General features: G+C 36.5%; 1 protein-coding gene across 2 annotated transcripts in view; it reads right to left on the bottom strand.

Moving 5' to 3' along the window:
• Nucleotides 1-7043: 7043 nt before the first annotated feature.
• The window catches only part of smg7 (SMG7 nonsense mediated mRNA decay factor), a 31565-nt gene continuing 17330 nt past the window's right edge, over nt 7044-21278 (bottom strand). Inside the window, exons 14-23 of one of the 2 annotated variants that reach the window (XM_087239808.1) lie at nt 20625-21042; nt 20400-20541; nt 19233-19633; nt 17484-17828; nt 14595-14744; nt 13117-13194; nt 12628-12784; nt 12372-12542; nt 11861-12015; nt 7044-9704 (exon numbers count right to left, since the gene is read on the bottom strand). In XM_087239808.1, the coding sequence (XP_087095934.1) occupies nt 9591-9704; nt 11861-12015; nt 12372-12542; nt 12628-12784; nt 13117-13194; nt 14595-14744; nt 17484-17828; nt 19233-19633; nt 20400-20541; nt 20625-21042 (2131 nt within the window). In that variant the 3' untranslated portion in view covers nt 7044-9590. 2 annotated transcript variants of the gene reach the window in all.

Here is a 21278-nt window from a genome sequence, read left to right as displayed (position 1 = left end):
TTTTTGTATTTTTCAATGAAAATAGTAAGGCTATGTTAACAGGCTCTGTTTTGTTATGCATAAAGTGAAGATGAAGGTCAAATAAATACCTACACAATGCCTTAACATTTTTGGTGTCTGTTAAGTTGCTAATATCAAATTGAAAATAGGCAGTACCTTACATCAAGTTTTCATTTTATGCAAAGATAGTGAAATAACGTAGCCTGGGTGATGAGAATGAAGTTACACTGCTCCCTTTGAAGATTTACCCAACATGTCCTCTGGAGTTTGTTCTCCACAATAAACTTGTGAAGTCTGAACTCACAAAGAAAGGGATGCAATGTTTCGTTTTTCCCCATTCACACCAACACAGACCAGTAGCATTTTGAAAGCTGTGTCTATCAGCTTATCCATCAGTGGTCTGACACGGCATTCAAAATCTAATAGATACAACTTTCAAATGCTTAAGTGCCTGAAGACACAATCACACTCACACTTCTATACCTTTTTGATCATAGCGTTCCATCATCATTTAAGTCACATTCCTCAAAACAATTCTGAGGTAGACCTAAACTGGAAGAACTGACCCTTTAAACTGGATTTCATGACCCTTTAAGATTAAAGATCCTAAAGTAACTGAAACAAACAAGGCAAATAAAGAAAGATCAGACAATATGCAAACTGCTGCTTTGATTAATAAACTACAGTAAGTGACTTTGTCGCTCCAGTACTTAATAACAATAAACAATTACATCCTGCAGCTAGTTTAATTGTTAGGAAAGGTTCACACAAAACTGAGAATTCTTTTTTTATTTACTCACCCTTCACAATGGAAGTTCTTTCAAACATTCTTCAGTATGTCTGCCTTAGTTTAGAAGAAGAACAAGTGAAGAATGAGTTAATGATAAGAAATCTTTAGTCACAAAAATGAACAATAACAATTGGAAAATGAGTAAATCATAATATATATATTTTATTCTTAGATGAACTACCCCTTTATATCTGACGTAACCCTCAAGTATATTAATATTGGAATTTCATATTACAATCACGACAGCATGTTAGTGATTTGTGGTAGTGTGCTATGAGCTGTCAGGTCAAGACTGTGAGTGTGTTCACAAACTAAACTAATATTAAATGACAGGGTAGGAAACAGACATGCCTTCTGAAACCAGATGACTAGAGTTTTTGTAGGGGCTTGTCGCATATTGCCTCAATGTGGTCCCAAGTACACAATGAAATACTCTGTAGCAAAAACGGTTGAGTAGAGATTGCATTCGGGAGAGAGATGATAAGGCAGCTGGTGAATGTGGTGAGCTGAACTTCAACCACTCTGGTTTCCTGACAGGAAGTGGGTAAAGGGCTTAGAGATGTTAAAGAACAAGCCATTCTCTTTCATTTCTAGAAAGCAGCAGAAGCAGCTCCACCGTTCTTTACTCTGAGATTTATAGTCAACCTTTTTTCCACTTGTTCATTTTAGTGAGCTTTGCCAGTGCTATTTTTTGTTATTATTATAAGAAACTGAATTTAGGGTTTCAGTTCTTGTACATTAACTAAAGCATTAGTGGATTTTTGTATAAATTAAATTATTATGAATAAAAACTAAATTTAGGATAATATCCATCAGGACAGCTCTCAATTAAAAATAAAAATAAATTAAAATTTAGATTTATTGATTTAGATTTATAAATAAAAATAAATCTAAATTAAAAATAAATTTAATTTATTTTTGTATAAGTTAAATTATTATGAATAAAAACTAAATTTAGGATAACTTATCCAAAGATTATCCAAGATTAATATAGCCAAAACATTTTTGTTAATGATGTTTATGATAGCTAATAAAATCATTATACATTTAAGTTTATGGTAAAGTATTCCAAAACATTACAAAAGGTTTGAATTAAGATTTATAAATAAACCATGTTAACTAATATTTTGCTTTACTTATGGCAAAGGCCCTTAAGTAAAGCAAAACATTGGTTAACATCGTTAGTTAATTATCAAAAACGTGTTCCCAACCAACACATTACCGCTACCAAGCAGACCAATAACAGATCTTACATGTTATTGAGAGCTGTCCATCAGGGTTCCCATCAGAGATGGAAAGTAACGAAGTACAAATACTTCTTTACTATACTTAAGTAGATTTTTCTGATATCAGTACTTATTTTTCTAATAGCACTTTATTTTTACTCCTTACATTTTTACACAAATATCTGTACTTTCTACTCCTTGTATTTTTAAATCAGGCTTGTTACTTTTGTTTACTGTGTTTTGTGGCACAATCTATAATATTGTCATTGCGCAATTTAACCGCCTTTTTGAATCAATCGTTTGTTTGTTTTTTTTGGTTTTGGTTTTTTTTTTAAACTCTCATTACGCGCTATAAATAGGCTTGTTGATTAAGCTTACCATGAGTACGGCAATAATGACAATAACGACAAGAATTGCAAACTTTGATGAGAGGCAATCGGTGATGTAAACATGACTGATGTCATGTTTATATGAGGTAATAAGATGGATTTTGGGCGATCGGATCACAGGTAAACGAAACGCACAAAATAGTTTAATGGTATGTTTGTCCTAAGCCAATTATTAACACTGAAATTATGTCTCTTACATGTCATCTATTTACATCTTAGATGTCACATTTAACCTTAAATTTATATTCATTTTATTCATCAGATTATTTCAAATGCTGAAAATTAAAGTATAACATTATTATTTTTTGATCAGAGGCTACATTAACTTGAAACCAATATGTCCAATGGGTGGCGCCAAATGTTTATCTTTGTCACTGAATTGTTCATTCAGATTCATTTAAAACGGCTCATTCATAAATTAATTGACTCGCTCAAATATTTATTGTTAACCTCATTTGTCAAGCTCTTCTCCAATAGTAATGCATTAAAATCTTTGATTTAAATAGTAGCAACATAAGAGATGTAAATAAAGACTATATTGTTGACAATAATGTACTGGGAAAGCCACTTTAGTTCTACATAAGGTTATTTTAGGCTACTGTATATGCAGTATGGCAGCTATTGTTTGTAACCAGTGTAAAGTGTTTTGTGTCCAGGCTATGATACATGGGGGCAATGTTTTAAGCAGTGTTATTGGACAATATTGTAGTGATGTTGTTTGACTAGTTTGCAGATAAAAATTTGCCACAAAATCTTTACCGAAAACTTAGAAATGTAGATTATTTTGTATAGATGTATACCTAATGTGCTGTGTGGTTACCACTGTGAAACCAAAACAGGCTTATTTACTTTTACTTGAGTACAAAACTGTAGTCAGTACTTCAACTTTTACCAGAGTCGTTTTAAACATGAGTAAATGTACTTCTACTTGAGTAAAAGATTTGTACTTTTGCCATCTCTGGTTTCCATTAGGGTACAACAAAGGGTATTCGACAAAGGCTATGCCAGACCTACTGCATTTACTTGATGCAGAAGTAATTATTCTTAGTGTAAAATCAAAATGTTTACTTTGCTAGCATAGAATTTTTCTTCAGGGGAGCAATTCATCTGTGCAAGTTAATCCACTGAAAAATAAAAAGTTTGTTTTGGTAATCTTAAATCAAAGTGACCTTTTACTTCCATTCTCTGTTGATTTCACTTTGACGGTTTGAGGCCAAAGCATTCTTAACAACGCCCTTCTTTAGGTTGGTTTCTTTGAGAAATGATTCACAGAAAAAAAGCCCCTCCTCCCTTCTACTCAATATTGTTTCAGTTTGGGGTACATTAACTGGTTAAAACTAAACTCTTAGCAACTTCCATTTCACACAGAATTTAATCATTGGCTTGCATTTTATGAATCAACAAGGACCCCATTTTCAGCTAAAAATCTTCTCGCCCATTTAAGCAATATGGGAGACGCAAGTGAGGCATTATGCTCAATATCAGCATTGTTTGCAAATGTCACTGATTTTATGGAACAGCTCAGTAAACAAGAAGATATCATTAGATGACTTAAGACTCCAAATGTTTTGGCTCATTTGACAAATGAAAAGAATTCCAAATAAATTCACAGCAGAGGCAGTTTATGAGCAACACAGCAGTATTTTTTAATTGTTGAATGAATCTTTTGTTTTTAAATGACTCATGACTTTTGAATGGGAGAGGTTAACATTTTAATTTACAAAGGGAGTGAAACAGGTGTCCAGATTTTGCCTCTTATTGTTTGTAATAACACTGTATGTTAGGGTGGGAATCTTTAGACACTTCACGATCAGATTCCGATCACAATACAATTCCAAAATGATTCTTGACCTACGTTTTTCCTATTTCTTTCTCAATTCTTTCTTCAACAAACAACTTTACATTTTAATTAGAATTAGAATTTCTATGCATTTGTTTAATGATAGGAATCTTAAAAATACATTTTAATAAAAATTATTTAGAATTATATATATATATATATATATATATATATATATATATATAATATTATATATTTATATATAAAATATATAAGTAAAATATAATAGTAGTCAGAATTTCTGGCTTCCTGTTTATTTTTTTCGTCAATTTCTTTTTAATGGAGAGAAGATTTTTTCAACACATTTCTAAACATAATAGTTTTAATAACTCATTTCTAAAAACTGATTTATGTTATCTTTGCCATGATGACAGTCCTTAATATTTAACTAGATATTTTTTAAGACACTACTATACAGCTTAAAGTGACATTTAAAGGCTTAACTGGGTTAATTAGGTTAACTAGGCAGGTTAGGATTATTAGGCAAGTTATTGTATAACAATGGTTTGTTTTGTAAACTATTGAAAAACAACTGAGCTTGAAGGGGCTAATAATTTTGACCTTAAAATAGTGTTTAAAAAAAAATTAAAAGCTGCTTTTATTCTAGCTAAACATACTGTGAAAATTTCCTTGCTCTGTTAAACATCCTTTGGGAAATATCTTAAAAACGAAAAGAAAAATTCAAAGAGGGGCTTATAATTCTGACTTCAACTGTATACATGTATATACATTATTAGCTATTTTACAAGCTACTATTATTCAGCTTAAATATTATTCAGGGTGGGGGTGGTCGCTAATAATTCAGGAGGGCAAATAAATCTGATTTTATATATGCAGTTATTTTCCACCCTGTAAAACAGGAAAGGGAAAAAATACAATAGAATAAAAATATGAAACAAACAAATGTGCTTTAAGCATCTTCACTGTCAGGAAAAAAAACTTCAGCTACAAAAGGGGTAATTTTGAATTGACGAATGGGGCGGGATCAAATGGTCTCGTGGGCCGCAGACGGCCCGGAGGCCGGACGTTCCCCACCCCTGGGGCCTGTTTCAGTAAGGAGGTTCAAACAACTCTGAGTTTAAACTTGAACTCTGAGTTGATTTACCGAGAGATTAAAAACTCAAGAGTTTTCGGTTTCAGAATAGCTGATCTGAGCTGGGTCAATCAACTTTGAGTAGACCAACTCAGAGTTAAGCGCGCGCACCGTGACTATAAAAAGGCATTATCAATGGAGCGCAGATATTACGAGTGACTATGGCAACATCTTAAAAAAAGAGATCACCATTTCTTTCTCCGGCTGAACTTGATCTGCTCATGCAAAGTTATAGCAAATATGAGTATATATATTTAAAAAGAAGCAACCATCAGTGAAACAGAGACAGCGTGGGAAAACAGCTGCTCAAGTAAATGCGTAATTTTTAATTTTAAGTATTTAAACATTTAAGTATAATAAAATAAGTAATGTAATGTTTGACGTTTATACTTTTTTTCTAAACTTTTATACACTTTTATCAGTTTTAATAGATTTAACAGTGCACTTGTTGTGTCTGCCTTTTTATTGATCAAGTGATAGAGGTTAATATAACATTAAGAAGGTAAGCAGTAATAAAATAATTTTTAGACAGAATAATAATCCCATCAATCTAGTAACAGTGCATGTCGAAGGTTAAGCTAATTATTTATGAAAAAAAAGGACAAGCCTCGTACGTGACTTTGTTCTGTGACAAAAATGTAGGCAATAGCTGTGTTTCCATCTAAATATATGCTATTACATAAATTTGTGCAAAACTGGAATAACGCCTAAAAATAAAGCAGCGTTTTTATCCAAAGAGTCGAAGAGAACAAAATCATCACTTCCTGATTAAATTGCGCCAAATATCAACAGTAAAAACAGAATTTACTGCGGTAGAATACGCTGTGTCAATGATTTTTTATTTGATTAATGTACTTGCGCCTCAGAAGACAATTGACACACAATGAACACGTGGGGGCGTTTGAAGCCAGATGCGGAGATCTTGACACGCTCCAGATGCTCGGAGGTAATTAATAATATACACTAATACTGAAACAGTTAAGGCAGTTTAGAATGACTAAAACAACATTTAAGATGTTCTGCAGTGTGCTCAGTCTGCTGGTTTGTCCATTCACACACATTTTCATCATCATCGCTAACAAACCTTTTTTTTAATGTACATACTGTAATTTGTTAAGTGCATTTCGTAGTTTATGTGCATCTTATCAAATAAAAGTTTAACCTACTCAGTTATGCACGTTTTATTATGCGTATTTTCAAAAGTTATGTGAATCATGACGTTTCCATCAATCGTTTTTATTGGCATCTCCAAAATGAGCTCTAAAATAGGTGTGTGGAAACGTAAGGCTAATGCGAGAAATATGCTTCATCTTTAAAAAAGGGGAGGAGACCGACAGAAACCATTTTGAAATGGAAAACCCAGAGTTTCTCTCATTTCAGGGTTAAAATACTCTGAGTTTTCACTTAACCTCCTTTCTGAAACAGGCCCCTCGTCTAAATGAAGCAAATTTGGCAGCATGCGTATGTGCACCTATCAGTGCTTTTTTTTCTATTCAGAGTTTGTGCAGTGGGGGCATAATTTTAATACAGTAGCGATTCTAAACATTTGATCAATATTAGACAAAATAATTTTCATCGCACCCTTAATGCTGTAGGTCACTGGTGTCCTGATGTTAGTCAATCAAGGTGAATACGTCCATGAATGAGGTCAAAAAGAAGGAATGAGAGACAACCCAATGTATGAAGAACAGAAAAGACTTCCAAGTCTGCATATGAGGACGTTTATTTTATTAAAGGCATAGCTGATTCCAGCGTTTACAAGTGTCCACGAAGAGACAAGAACACAATAAATCAAGCCCATTATAGAAGGAGATATCCTCACCCCCAACTATTCCCTGACAAAATCCTCTAAAAAACAAAACAAAAAAAGCTTGACTGGATATCTCCCTCATCCAAAATACAAGGCATTCTGAAAGATGGATTTCATGCAAAATTTCAGGAGTGGCAGACTGAATTTAAGATTGGGACAAACCTTCTTAGTGGTAACTAAATCGACTGTAAAAAGCTGGCTGTTATTTTTTAGCTATTGGAATGTTATTATTACGACCCAAAGGCGCAAGGCTGTTGTCCTGTGATCAGCATTGTAATGTACATCACTACGGAAGCCACAATTAAAAGATGGATAAAGGACAACAGGGGGGAATCCACATTTTACAATGCAGGGTTTGGAAAAAAAAAGCACATTCACACAAGACCACCACAGGTCCGTCCAAAATAAAAGAATGTCAATGCGTCCACAGCAACCAATCAGAGCACAGGCTTCTGAAACTCCTTGCTGAACGATTCTAAAACAAAAGATGAACAGAACAGGATACGCAGTTCCCTCAGAACAGTTTCTTTCCCAACCAAACTCATCCTTTAAGGTTCCATGTAATTATTTATTCCTCTATTTTTTATACGATTTTAAATGCAACAAGAGAAGCACAATCACACGGCAAATAGACACATTATTTAAAGTTCGTCTTTAATAAAATGTTCTCTACTCAAAAATAAAAACACGCTTTATTCTCATCATACAAGACAGAGTACGTCTTTCGTATAACCTTCGTCGAACGAAACCACCTTTATAGATACTTCAACTAATCCAACAGTAACCCCTGGCCCCAGAACATCTCTAGCAAACAGTGGCACCCAAACAAGGCCTACTCAGTGCTATATATATCCTCTACTCAAAGAGAACCGTTAGTTGTCAAATCAATATGACCTTGAAGAGAAAAAAGGCTGCAAGCAGGGGATCTGATAATGTGACTGTAAAAAATAAGTCACATGACACTATCCTGATGCAACCATCGATATAGGTTTTCAGAGTAAAGCAGTAATCGGGCTAGCGCTCTTCCTCTTTTTTTTTTTTTTTTCTTTTTCTTTTTTAGTGCTTTGAGCGTAACGGGTGCTTGGGAAAGCATCCTTTCGAAGGTACGTTGTTAATATAGAATACAGTGGAACTGGTACCTGGAAGTAAATTCAGTGTCTGTGAGCTTGCTTTGCTTTGCTTTAGGAAAAACAGGCTTCCCTTTCTTTACCATCAAGCAGTCGCTGCTGGACCCGGTCGCCTCGTTTTCCTCAATCTTCCCTACAGTACCAACCGTGATTGCGATGCTAACGATTCCTTAAAACAAAAATAGAGAAAGAACAACAAAAAGGAAGAGAGAAAACACAGACCAGGCACAAAGAGAGCGAATAAAGCTTAAAACTATTAATAAAAAGGCAGAACATGAACGAAAGAAGCCATTATGCTTTTAAGCAGGAGAATAAAGAAACAAGGAGAGGAGGAGGAGGAGGGAGAAGGGGAGGCACACATTTATATCGAATGAACTCCCCCGTTAGCAGTAAACTATCGAACATATTTACCGAATAATAATTCAGAGAGCTAAAACTGCTACAGAACAAGTCACAAAATACAGTATTGTTAATAATTGCAGTCTCTATTGCAGCTAATGATACTACATCCTACATCTATAGTCTAACCTCCAACTCCGCTTGATACTGATTGAGCTATAATGTCGCTAGGAGCTTCATAATGGTTCGAACTTTTATCCGTCCTGTTTACCGAACTCTTCTTACAAAGTCGAAAGACTGTACATGAACGCCACCATGATCCATGCCTGCGTCAATCTAAATCCTAATATTGGAGCGCATATTCGCATAGTTAATGCCGATCACATCGTCATCCTTCATTCGTTTGCTTCATTTTTTTTCTCCCAATTCTAAACAGCGACACGAATCCCTCTGAGAAAGTGAGACTTGGAGACAACGCAAAACCAGTCCTTCCTTCGTTTTCTTTTTTTTTTGTCCCTCGTAATACCACGTCTGTCGTCGATAAACATCCCGACGCGCACGCACCCAACCCCTCCATGCGCCGGTCGCAATGTAAGCAGGTGGCATGAGGGCATCTAGTCCAGAGTCTTAAGTCCAGATGAGACAGGAGAATGAACCTTAGACCCCCAAAGGAAGCGAGGTGGCAATCAGAGAGAGATGCAGCCCCTCAGAGTCAGTGTTCGGCAGCGGCTACGTGCTTGTACGCCCTCACAGGGACAGAGACAGAGTGAGTGAGAGAGATAGAGGAGAGGAGAGGGCTGCACACGTCCCTCTTCGGTCAGGCGAGCGGTTCGTTTTGAGCCTGTCGCTTCGCATCAGTCACCGTCTCCAGTCTCCGCGCGCAGGTAATGCCGGAAAAATTTCCGATTGGAGCTTGTGGTTTTTCACCTCTTCTGTTGAATCATGTTTCACACAAGTGCATCTACCCTGTGGACTCTCAGTGTGGCGGGTTCATGTTGCCGTGTCCGCGCTGTTGCTTCTGTTTCTGCTGCATCAGGAGCTGCTCCAGCGCAGACGGACCAGGCTGCATCATGGAGCTCGACCAGATTGACTACAAAAAAAGAGGAGGGGGAAAAAATGTAAGCAAAGTTTGTGCAGAAATCAAAGAATAAAAACAGTGTTGCTCCAATTGTGTACTCCCTACTTTCATGCCCCAAAAGAAAAAGTGTCTTGCTTGTACTTGTCAGTGTAATGGCTATTAGGGTTCAACATTAAGCAAAAAAAAAAAAAAAAAAAAAAAAAAAAAAATATATATATATATATATATATATATATATATATATATATATATATATATATATATATATATATATATATATATATATATATATATATATATATATATAAAATTATTTCATGTTCATATATTTCCAAGATTCAAGTGGTATTTATGCATTTGGTATGTATCCCAAAATCAGGCCTATACCCTCATTCACTACATTCCCTACTTTAGTCTACTAATATAATCCAGTTAATGGAGTAAAATAAAACTTGTGAATTTGAGCACTATGTGCATGTGGGGGCTCGTCCAGGATGGGTAGAGGTTTATGGGGGTGGGTGTAATGGAGGTGCCGTGCAGGTAGACTTCCCTCACTGACAGACGCTAGAGGCTTTGGATTTTTAGCTTCCTTGTTAGCAACCGACTGTCATACAAAGAATTGCTGGTTTGATCCTACCTCAGAATGAGATGGGTGCAGTAGGACCGGTGGGTTACAGGTATTTAACACTCAGTGAGCTGGAAACATGACTTATTATACCTAATAAATCTATTAGACCTATTAAAATTATGGACTTGAAGCTAATGCGATGGGATGATTAAGGTTTTATGTAAACATAACTTTTTTAGTTTTGATAGTTTTATTAAATTTAATTATCTTAAATTATTTTTAAATGTTTAAGTTATCATGTTGCAATGCTGTTTTCTGATCAAATCAGTAAGCATTAAACCTCTCACACGAGTCACACGAGCAACTGCTAATAATGCCTGTCTTGTTAAAAAAGTGTAAGACCTATTCAGTTCTATCTGTTTTCTCTGTTAAGGTAAGCAAATTGAGAAATGATTTACCCGTTATCCTAAAATTAAAAAGTAATATAAATGTTTTTAGTAGTGTATTTAAAAAGTAGTTAAAAACAAAACAGCAGTGCTTAAGCTAATAGTTTACTATTAGTTTGTTGATCATGCTGCCTTTGCCTTACAGCAATTTTATGTAAAGAATTATAATGCTTATGTGTTTATTATGCGTTTTAATGTTTATAATAGTGTATATGTATTTTTTTTTTTCATTTTACGTCAAACCTCCCGTGGACCGGTTGAGAATCAGCAATGCTGCTAAAACACTTAAACAAATGCATTGGGGTTTCCAGTGAAATAAATACATAAATAATTATAAATAGTAATGAAACTAAGTATTTTGATTTCTGTCCAGTATACAACTGTTAATTTAACATCTAAAATTATTTATTTATGAAAGCACTTTGAATTGCCACTGTGTATGAAATGTGCTATATAAACAAACTTGCCTTGCCTTACAATCGTTATTGCAGTGCACTGTGAGAGCGATTGAGTGTAAATCCACCATGTTTTCAAAACACTACTACAAACGGCTGCTCTCTCAAATAGTGCACTATTTAAGGGTATAGGAGGCAATTTCAGATGGGGCCTTTATTTTTTTTTCTTATCTAGCACACACGATTCAAATCGCCAGTTCATTAGCAGAGCTTTCTCATTATGAAAACATATTACATATGCAGTAAAGAGAACAGGTTTGAAAATCCTTGGGTTTAACTGAGGGAAGGATCTACAGTCGTTTTTAGTTTTTCTGAGTAAACTCTTCAGTGTTCGAACTCTCAGCAGTGAATATTAAACCACACTGAACTGAACTAAAGTGAACTTAAACACTGAAAACTGGACTGACACGGTTTCAATTTACTACAATCTATGTGAAGCTGCTTTGACACAATCTACATTGTAAAAGCGCTATAGAAATAAAGATGAATTGAATTGAATAAGGAATCAAGACAAACTATAAAAGGTCAGCATTTTCATTTTAAAAAAATTGCATTAAGATACAGTTTGTTTTATCACTAAACCTAGTATTTATCCCTAGAACACTTGAATTATATGGCATTTGTCTTTTTTTGTAAGGTCACTGTTGGTTAAAATTAAGAAGTCCAACATAATGTATTACACAGAACATTCTGTGCTACCTTGAAACTGTCAAGTAGGACAGTAGAGGAGTCCTCCATTGGCATGTCCTGGGCTGCCCAGGTGCTGGTTGGCGCCCCCTGGTGCCAGCTGTTGGTCTCTGGAACAGACGAGGTCGAGGCAGAAGGCAGGTAATCCAGCCCAAAGCCACTCACACCTGAACAAATAATACATAAGCATTTCAACAAAATGAAAAAAACATTTTTTTTAAATTTCTGAATAAGAATACCTACATTCAATGAGACTACTTCATTTTTTACAACAGCTGATGCATTTAAGTGAATTTTACAGAATAAAAATTAATAATTAAGATAATTGAAAAAAAAATTCTGTTCCATATTCAGTTCACAATGCTTGAATAATCGGAATAGGTACAGGATATAATGCGAGTCACTTAACATTTAGATCAAGACCAGGTATTTTAGGATGTATATTTATGAAATCCTTTTAATTTATTTACTGTACCCTTACTATTTGTTAACAGAACCACAACAGCGTGCTCAGCATCATTACCAGTCTTCTCAGCCTTCCAGCGATCATTTGCTCGGCGGTCTCTGCTGTCTGGCGTCCCGATGGGGCCAAAGTTGGAGAAGGGCATGGAGCCATGGCTGTGGGTGGGTGGGGATGAAGGCAGACTGCTGGGATTGGAGGAGTGAGGGGACTGGCTTGCTGGGGTTGAGTGATCTACAATAACAAATCATAGGTAGAAATGATTTAAAAAATCATGCTTCTCACATGCTTTAGACATCACAGATCTCAATATTGGTACCTGAGCTGGCAGGAAGGGAGGGAGACCAGGGATTTCCTTCAAACAGGGAATAGAGTGAGGGCTCCTGATGCATCATGGGTGCATCCGGCTTAGATGAAGGTGTCATGTTTTTACCGTAGGCCTCACTAAAAATGCTGTTGTTCTGGTAGGAGTTATCCTGTAAAACAGCAGCAAACATAAATATTGTTTCATCATTGTTTTGATTTGTTTATCAGCCTTATTTTGATAGATTCAGTGAAGACAGAACAAAAAGAGAGAACAGTATAAGGAAATAAACGCAGGTCTGATTCAAACTTCTACCTAAAAGTCTACCTGTCAGTGTAAACAACTTAATTGCATTTGCTGTCAAATCCAGGTATACAACATCCAGCAAAGCAAAAAATATAATCCAATCTCGTTTTGTAGGACAGCACTGCCACCTAGTGACTTTCAATCGTTCATGCAAGGAGGGCCTAAAGAGCAAGTTGATACAAAGAGATGCATGCTTACCTGAATGGAAAATCGAGGAAGAAGGGAGGACTGACCAATCACATCAGCTCCACTGTCAAGCCGAGACTGATTTGGCAACTACAGAGAGACAGAAGCACAATTATAAGTAATCTGCAAAACGCATGTATATTCCAACAACTCAAAGCAGACCACAGTACTAGAATTACATTTACAGAGAACCAATCAATACATACAGTATATATAGTGCACTACACAATCTAAAGCCTAGACACATTAGAATACAATTCTCATTATCATAAAACCATTTAAGACCTAAAGGTATCTGTAAATTGCTGTTTAACACAGAGAAGATTTTAAACACATTTTTTGAACAAAATAGTTTTAATAACATTATTTTGTCTTTATTCAACTAGTTATTTTATTATTTAGCTAAAATTGCAATTAAAAGTATAACTAGGTAATAGACATCATAATGCTAAGCCGGCATTTCGATCCTCTGCCCCACCCGCTCACGACAAATACACACTTAGGTCCCATTTACAGTAATACGTGTTAGTTTTAAAATGGCATTTTAGAACAAAAACAATCTATGTCCACATTGGTGTTTCATCTAGCATTTCTGAACAGCTCTGCATCCACACTATGCTCCTGAAAAAGCACATCACGTGACCACACACACGGACGCACATCTGAGCTCCAGGCAGTTAGCGGCTGCTTTGAGCACAAAACCCCAGAGATCAGTCCACATTGGATAATTTATGAAGGATGTACTGCTGTATCGCGACTCACTATGGTTGTTAAACGTGATATTTAATTAATTTTGTCTCTATATAATCACTCTTTGGTCGTTTAAGTTTATCAGGTAACGTGTCACAGCGTCAGTACACTGCTTCAATCTTTTGCTTTTACGCTTGTACCTAGTAATTTTAGCAAAAACCTCAGATACTGTTGGTTGGATCATGTTGGTTGTGCACTTTTTTACCAACCAAGTTCGTCGATGCCATTATAAAAACACCGATCACTTTGCCTATTCATGCCAGAGCGCAGCACAAAAAGTGACTGACAGGAGGTAATTTGTGTGTAACTTAACATTATTTATTTATGATTTGAATATGGGTAAAACAAAGACCATGCGGATCAGGTAGTTGAAACTTAGTTAATTTACAGCCACCAATGACGACGATGCCATCGTCCATCACGATGTTTCATGTTAGACATTGTACGATACCAAACTGGTCGACATCGCCTAACCCTGTGGACAACAATGCTTTTTTATATATCCAATTAAAAACTGGATGAGGGCTAATAATATTGATCCTAAAAACTATTTAAATATTTGACAACTGCTTTTATTCCAGACAAACTAAAACATTCTAGGTAATACTGTGAAAATGTCTTTGCTCAGTTGAACAACTTGAAAAATTTAAACTGATTGAGTGTTTTTCATCCACAAAAGGCTTTCTGGAAATGCTCTATCCACTCCTGTCTGACGACATGATAGGAGGATGTCTACATACAAACATGTTCCTTCCAGGAGCAGAATTAAGAGGACCAGCCAAGGCCTGGTAGAAATCATGAGGTTTAGTAAAGAGCAGCTCCTCCTCCTCCTCAAAATCCGCCAGAGTTTTTAACAGGTCTGGGGGCAGAAGAGGGGAGCTCTTGTTGTCCTAGTGAGAGACGAAGCACAAAGGGGAAGAACAGAGAGAGATAGAGAGAGAGAGAAGGAGAAAGAGAAAGAGAGAGAGAGAGAGAGAGAGAGAGGGAGGGAAAAAAAGGGATGAGAGAAACAGGATGTAAGAAAATAGGAAGCGGTTTTTCAGAGGTTTCTGAGGGAAAAACAGCAGACTGTAAAGATCAGTGCCATTCTCAACATGACTTCTGCTGAACAGTACGTGATAAATGTAAAGCAACACTTAAATGCATCAAAGAATCCATCACGGTAGACTTAGATAAAGATGGAAATGTGAAATAAGAGATGAAATATCAGAAAGCATGCAGATCTCAATAACTGCAGAGACCATTGTAGCTGTAAATGATGCTAAGCTTACACTGGAAAACGTGTGATAAATCACAGAGTCAAGACAAAGCTTACAGAAGGTAAAGTGGAATGAACTGACTGACATAACAGGGGCTGAGGACGTGTGTGGAATGAAACACTTGCCTACTGTTTAGGGAACACGGTGCCATGCAGTGCAGTTATAATACATAATGCGAAACAGAATTATGAAACAATAAATGTTTTAAACATTAATAAACTACACTGCATTGCGGAGTCCCAGTTTCCATATTATGTGTCCAAAGGAAAATTAGTTTGTCCCTAATCCCAGTATGTTGAAATGAGCATTCCAAAGTAACCCAGGTGGTGGTCTACTATTTCTGGTAAAAACTCAAAAGTGCAGATCCTTGGACACTCTAATGGCTTGTATTGCATTTTGGATGATGATTCAATGCGAACTACATACTCTGAAGTAGGGATGCACCGATACCATTTTTTAGAACTGATGTGATACCAAAATTCTGAGTATCAACGGATACAGATCCGATCCTGATACTATGCTGTTTTTTTTTTAAACATAATACAGTTTCTTGTGATAAACTTAAAAATAATATATTTTCTTTAGTAAAAAGAAAAGACGTATAGGTCTGTATGACAGACCATACAATCTAACTAAAAACATGATGCTTATTGTAAACTAGGCTACATTATTTGAGCATTCACTATGGCATTGATCTGTTGTGGTTCAGCTTAAGTTTCTTTTTTTAATATTAAGATTTGCTTTGCAATTTGTAATAGGCTCTCAGTATTGACACTAATCAAAACACAAACTTGTCTGTTAAATAAAATATTGATATGAATAAAACTACAGTGAAATATTCACAGTTTCAGAATAGCCTATATTAGGCTAAATAATTGTCTGTTAATCAGATGTGAGAACAGAAACTTTTGATATTAATCTTACAAAGCAGCACACGTGGGTCTGCGCAGCCGGTGCGTGAATGAAGCGGAGACATCACTGAGACACAGCGCGCAGCCCTCAGGTTTTTGATGACACTTTTAAAACAAAACTTAGCAGCAAAAAAAATATTAGTGCATTGAGGATCTGTTCAATGTCTTATTGAGCCTTTTCTAATTTAAAATTTCAGGTTGGCCTAACCCTTTCTACTCCAGTGTTGCGAATGTGATCGGCTGATCTAACAGACACAGTGCAACATGATTTAGAAACAGCAATGAACTTCTTGTTGCAAGTCAAAATGAACCCATTTAATGCAAAACTAAATGCATTTCTCCAATGATTAATGATATTAACAGGAAAAAATAGTCTAAGAGAAAGTTGGCTTTTGTTGACTTATAAATTACACAAATTATAGTGCGCACGCAAGATCGTATTTGGATCAGTACCAGCTGCCCGATACCTGATCCAGTAAAAATATGCATTATCGACCAATATCCGAATCCAAGTATCGGGATCGGTGCATCCCTACTCTGAAGTATACATATTATAAGTAGGAAAATTAGGATGCATTTTCAAAGTCATGTGTTTTAAATTAATGAAAACTATAAATTAAGCATGTTAAATCTACATTTGTTTAAAGGGATAGTTTACTTGTTCCAAATCACTTTGGCTTCCTTTTTTCTGTTGATGCCAAAAGAAGATAAAGTTGAAGTCAGAATTATTAGCCCCCCGACTTATAAGCCTCCGTTTGTTTGTTTTTTTCCCCAATTCCTGTTTAACGGGAAGAATACTTTTTCCAACACATTTCTGAACATAAAAGTTTTAACTCATTTCTAATAACTGATTTATTTAAAATTTGTCATGATGACAGTAAATAATATTTTACTAAATATTTTTCAAGACACTTCTATACAGCTTAAAGTGACATTTAAAGGCTTAACTAGGTTAATTAGATTAACTAGGCAGGTTGGGGTAATTAGGCAAGTCATTTAATAACGATGGTTTGTTCTGTAGACTATTGAAAAAAAAAATTTCGAAAAAAAAATTTATGAAAAAAAAAGGCTAATAATATTGACCTTAAAATGGTGTTTAAAAGTTTTAAAAACTGCTTTGATTCTAGCTGAAATAAAACAAATAAGACTTTCTCCAGAAGAAAAAATATTATCAGACGTACTGTGAACATGTCGTTGCTCTGTTAAACATAATTTGGGTGGGGGGTGAGTGAAGGATGAGTTAAAAGAGGACAAAATATTTATCATGTGTTAACTATCCATTTAAGATATTTATCAGTATCAGACTGCCAAAAATCAAGTTAATAAAAATAAATGTAATAATATTAATAATGATAAATAAAATCATTAGATTTCATTAGGGAAAAGACAAATTTCTTAACCTGAACATTTGTAGCATATAAAACAGTTGCGGTAATAGATTAAATCAAAAAATGCTAACTTCATATGGAGGGCCTCTGGGCATGTTCTCCTGGTCAGAGCAAAAGACTCCAGGCTGACGTTTGCCCATTCGGTCCGCCATTGCGCTCCTGCCCTCTCCTGTCATGTGGTAAGGGGGGTCCCAGTAGAAATCCTGCACTTTGACCTCTGGAAACTTCATCTTCTTATCCATGCTGGGCTGTGGGGGCTGCATGCTCATAGGGTGTTCAAAGAGCTTCATTGGGTCCTGGGTGGGCATGAAGAAAGGCTGTTTGACTGGCATCTGCATGGGCATTTTCTGCATGCCGGGCTGATTTTGGTGCTGGTTCCACATTTGGCCAGGCTGCTCAGGCACCTGCATGTAAGACTGCAAAGACAAAAAATAAATGCAGAAAAGAAGAGTGATTACTTAACAAGGTCAGCAGGATCCATGTTTCTAAGTGGTCTCCATGGTAATCGGACTTGTCAAGGAAACCAGAAAACAGATATTTAACCTCAGCACCACGAGAGAAAATGAAATGGACAAAATAAAAGCAGTAAAAAAATGGCATGGTTAGTTCATTAAAGTACGATGGCATGGATTTTCTGATGGATGTCTGCTCCATGATGGAGTAACAAATGTCCTTTCTTATGTCTTTATGATTATTAATAAAGTTGAATTAAGTGCCTAGATTTTATGATGACGTTAATGTCATCCCACTTCAGAGTAAAACTGGAGTATAATGTGTGTGTGGTTGCTTTTCTTTTTATGCTTTATGCTTTTACCCAGCCAGGTCACAGGGTCATGGAGACCTTTTGAGTGACCCTGGACACTTGAAGAATTGGAAACAACTGTTCATATTGTAATTTGCTAATGTGGTAATTATGTCTAAAGTGATATTTGCCATTTTAAGTCTTAAATCTTTTAAAGTTAATTCCTTTGTATTTAAGCTGCTAGTTTGGATGCAGATTATATAGTTTTTTTTTTAACCAGTTCTGATAAAGATGGTTGAGAGTACAGCCTTGGGTAAAAAACAGATTGTACTTTGTATGTGTGTGTGTGTGTGTTCTATTCAATTGTGGATCCTTTCACAGGTCTGGGGTCAGCTCTAAACAGCCTAGTTGCTGTCTGACATTTGTATGCTTGAGATATTAGGGTGCTTTCACACCTAGATATTTGTTTCAGGAACCTGTCTCGTTTGGCCAGTTAGCGCGGTTCGTTTGGCATATGTGAATCCAGCAATCACGCTCGGATCCGTGTCAAAACAATCTGTCCGACATCACCTGAATGAGGTGGTCTCGGCTCGATTAAAACGAACTCTGGAGCGGATCGATTGTAGTAAGAAAGCACGGCTATATAACAGTGTTTAATGGATATGTAATAGGCATACGGCTATATGAAGAGAGAATTAGGAGTAGGGCGGAAGGTCATTCCAGACATCCCAAATCTCATGGAAGTTCTGGAAGTCTCCTGCAAATGCACAGAGACTCCCGGATGCCAGCAAACAAGTGATAATCTCGCGGAAAAGGCAAGTTTCCCTCCCGGGCCTCAAATACATCGCGCACCCTTCTCACCCCTCCCCATCGCATCCCTTCTCGCTCTTCAGCCCACCCTGTCAAACACCACCAATCCACCATCAATGTGATGCAAAACTAGAATTAGAAGAAATGCTAATTTTATATTAACCAAAATAAGAAACATACCATAACATTACTGTTGTACTGTGAGTTAAATATGAAATATAACATTAAGCAATTAATAAAATAGTGTAATACCACAAATAAACCTTACCTGCTGCATGCTGTGATGATGAGGAGGGCTTTTCCCAAGCTGAGAGCTCTGCTTGGTGGGTGACTGCTGCTGCTGCTGCTGCTGCTGTTGTTGCTGCTGCTGCTGCTGCTGTAGTTGGAGCTGCACAGATTGTTGCAGAGCCTGTTGGGATGTTTGTGGAGGGGGAGGCTGGGTCTGCTGAGGCTGGGGAGGGCCCTGGTTTAGGGCTACAGGGCCCGAGGGCCTCTGCTGGCTGTAGGGAATGTGTGAGGGTTTTCCAGTCTGGACAGGATTGGCAGACTGAGGATGAGAAGCGGTCTGAAGAAAGGGTGCAGGTACAGATACACCCGTAGGGAAGGTGAAGCCTGGGCTCATGGAGAACGCCACAGGAGGAGGGATCACATATGCTGGTGGGGGAAAACCTGAAAGAGATAAGAATAATAAAAAAAGAATGTATATTAATGTAAAAAAAAAACTGAGAAGGGTGCGTTTTTTTGTGTTGTGATAGATAAAAAGCTTATTAAAGCTTATGTCACATTACATTATATTATAATATATCAATAAAATAACATAACCAACCACACACTAAGCTGAAAAAACCCACCAATGTTTTACCCAATCAAGCATGCGGTTTTAATTCTAAAGCAAGATGACGTCATATTGCTAAGCTCCCATTCATTGCTGATGACTGACAGCATTGCTTTATTAACATGAATTTGTATATGGTTGTACAGTACGCTGTCTCACATTTTTTCTATGCTCGAGCAGCTTGATCAGCAGCAATGTCTCCTAAGTATTTTGTGGTGTGACTTGGACGTAAAACAGAATTTAAAAGTCTTTGTGAATGAGAAGCAATGCAAGCCAGACTCTTTTCATACATGTATTGCTAAACACCAGTTCTCTCACTCATAACGCTTTTACTGTCTGTTTATTGCTGTAGTTACAAAGCATATGCTACACCCTCTTGTGAAGACGAGCTGGGAATACCACAATGATTGTTTTAGGCACGCCCCACAAATCACATTTTAGCATTTAGCATGATGATAATCTAAGGGGTTTTTAGAAACTTCACAGATACTACACAGACACCCAAGAATAATTTTGCATCTTGTAAAAGGGTATAATAAGTTCCTTTGTTCCTTGTTTCCTTATGTTCAGAAGAGGCATTTGTAAACTGTTTAGCTATACCTGGTCTGCTCGGCAGAGGAGGGAAAGCTCCTGGGTGGTGGATGGGTATAAACTGTGAAGAGCATGTGGTTTGAGTCTGTGTGACCGGAGTCTTCCTCGCCTCAGACACTGGAGTCTTTCTCAACTCAGTCTGAGTCTTCACCTATGAAGAACAAAAAAAATGTAAGAGGAGGGTTTAAATATTCCCACATCTAAATAAAATCTAAATAAAAGTTAATCTCTAACCTGTTTCCCAGCATCTGTTGTTTTATCATGACTGTTTTTCTTCACCTCGCTCTTCCTCTTGCCCTCTTTCTTCTGCTCATTCTTCCCTTGTACCCCATTTCCTTTATTAAATCCTGCTCTGTCCTTCCCATTGTCCCTCTGGTTCTGGTTCCGGTTCTGCTCTCTGCTCTGCTCTCGAGGTTTGATGTTCTCTTTGAATGTGACCACGGGCCTCTCGCTGCCATCCAGCCCACTGTTCTGGTTCTTTCCGGCTGAGAGGACTGACTTCAGGCCATGGGTGCTTTCGTTAGGGGTCTGTTCGCCATTAGAGGACTCCTGAAGGACCGGTGTGTCTTTTTCCTGTGGCTCTTCCACCACTATCTCAGGGATGTCAGTGATGAAGAGCACAAGGCCATCACTTATGCGACACTGGATCAACCTGTTTGTGGCAAAAGTAATCATGTAAAAATGTATGCATATAATATAAGCAAGAAAAAAGCAGATTAGAAAATTTAAAAAAGCTAATTAAAAAGACTTGATACATGTCTGAAAAGATAAGGCTTGCACACAATATTTGTCTATTCAAATAATGCAAAAAAAAGAAAAAAAAAACATTAAAAGAAAAAACAACAACATAAATTAGGTAAATAAAAGCTAACCCATTAAAAAAATAAG

Source organism: Danio rerio, chromosome 2 (genome assembly GCF_052040795.2).
Source record: "Danio rerio strain M-AB ecotype USA chromosome 2, GRCz13ab, whole genome shotgun sequence".
NCBI lineage: Eukaryota > Metazoa > Chordata > Actinopteri > Cypriniformes > Danionidae > Danio > Danio rerio.
Note: the sequence above shows the minus strand (reverse complement) of the source record. Positions and strands in the feature narration are given on the sequence as shown.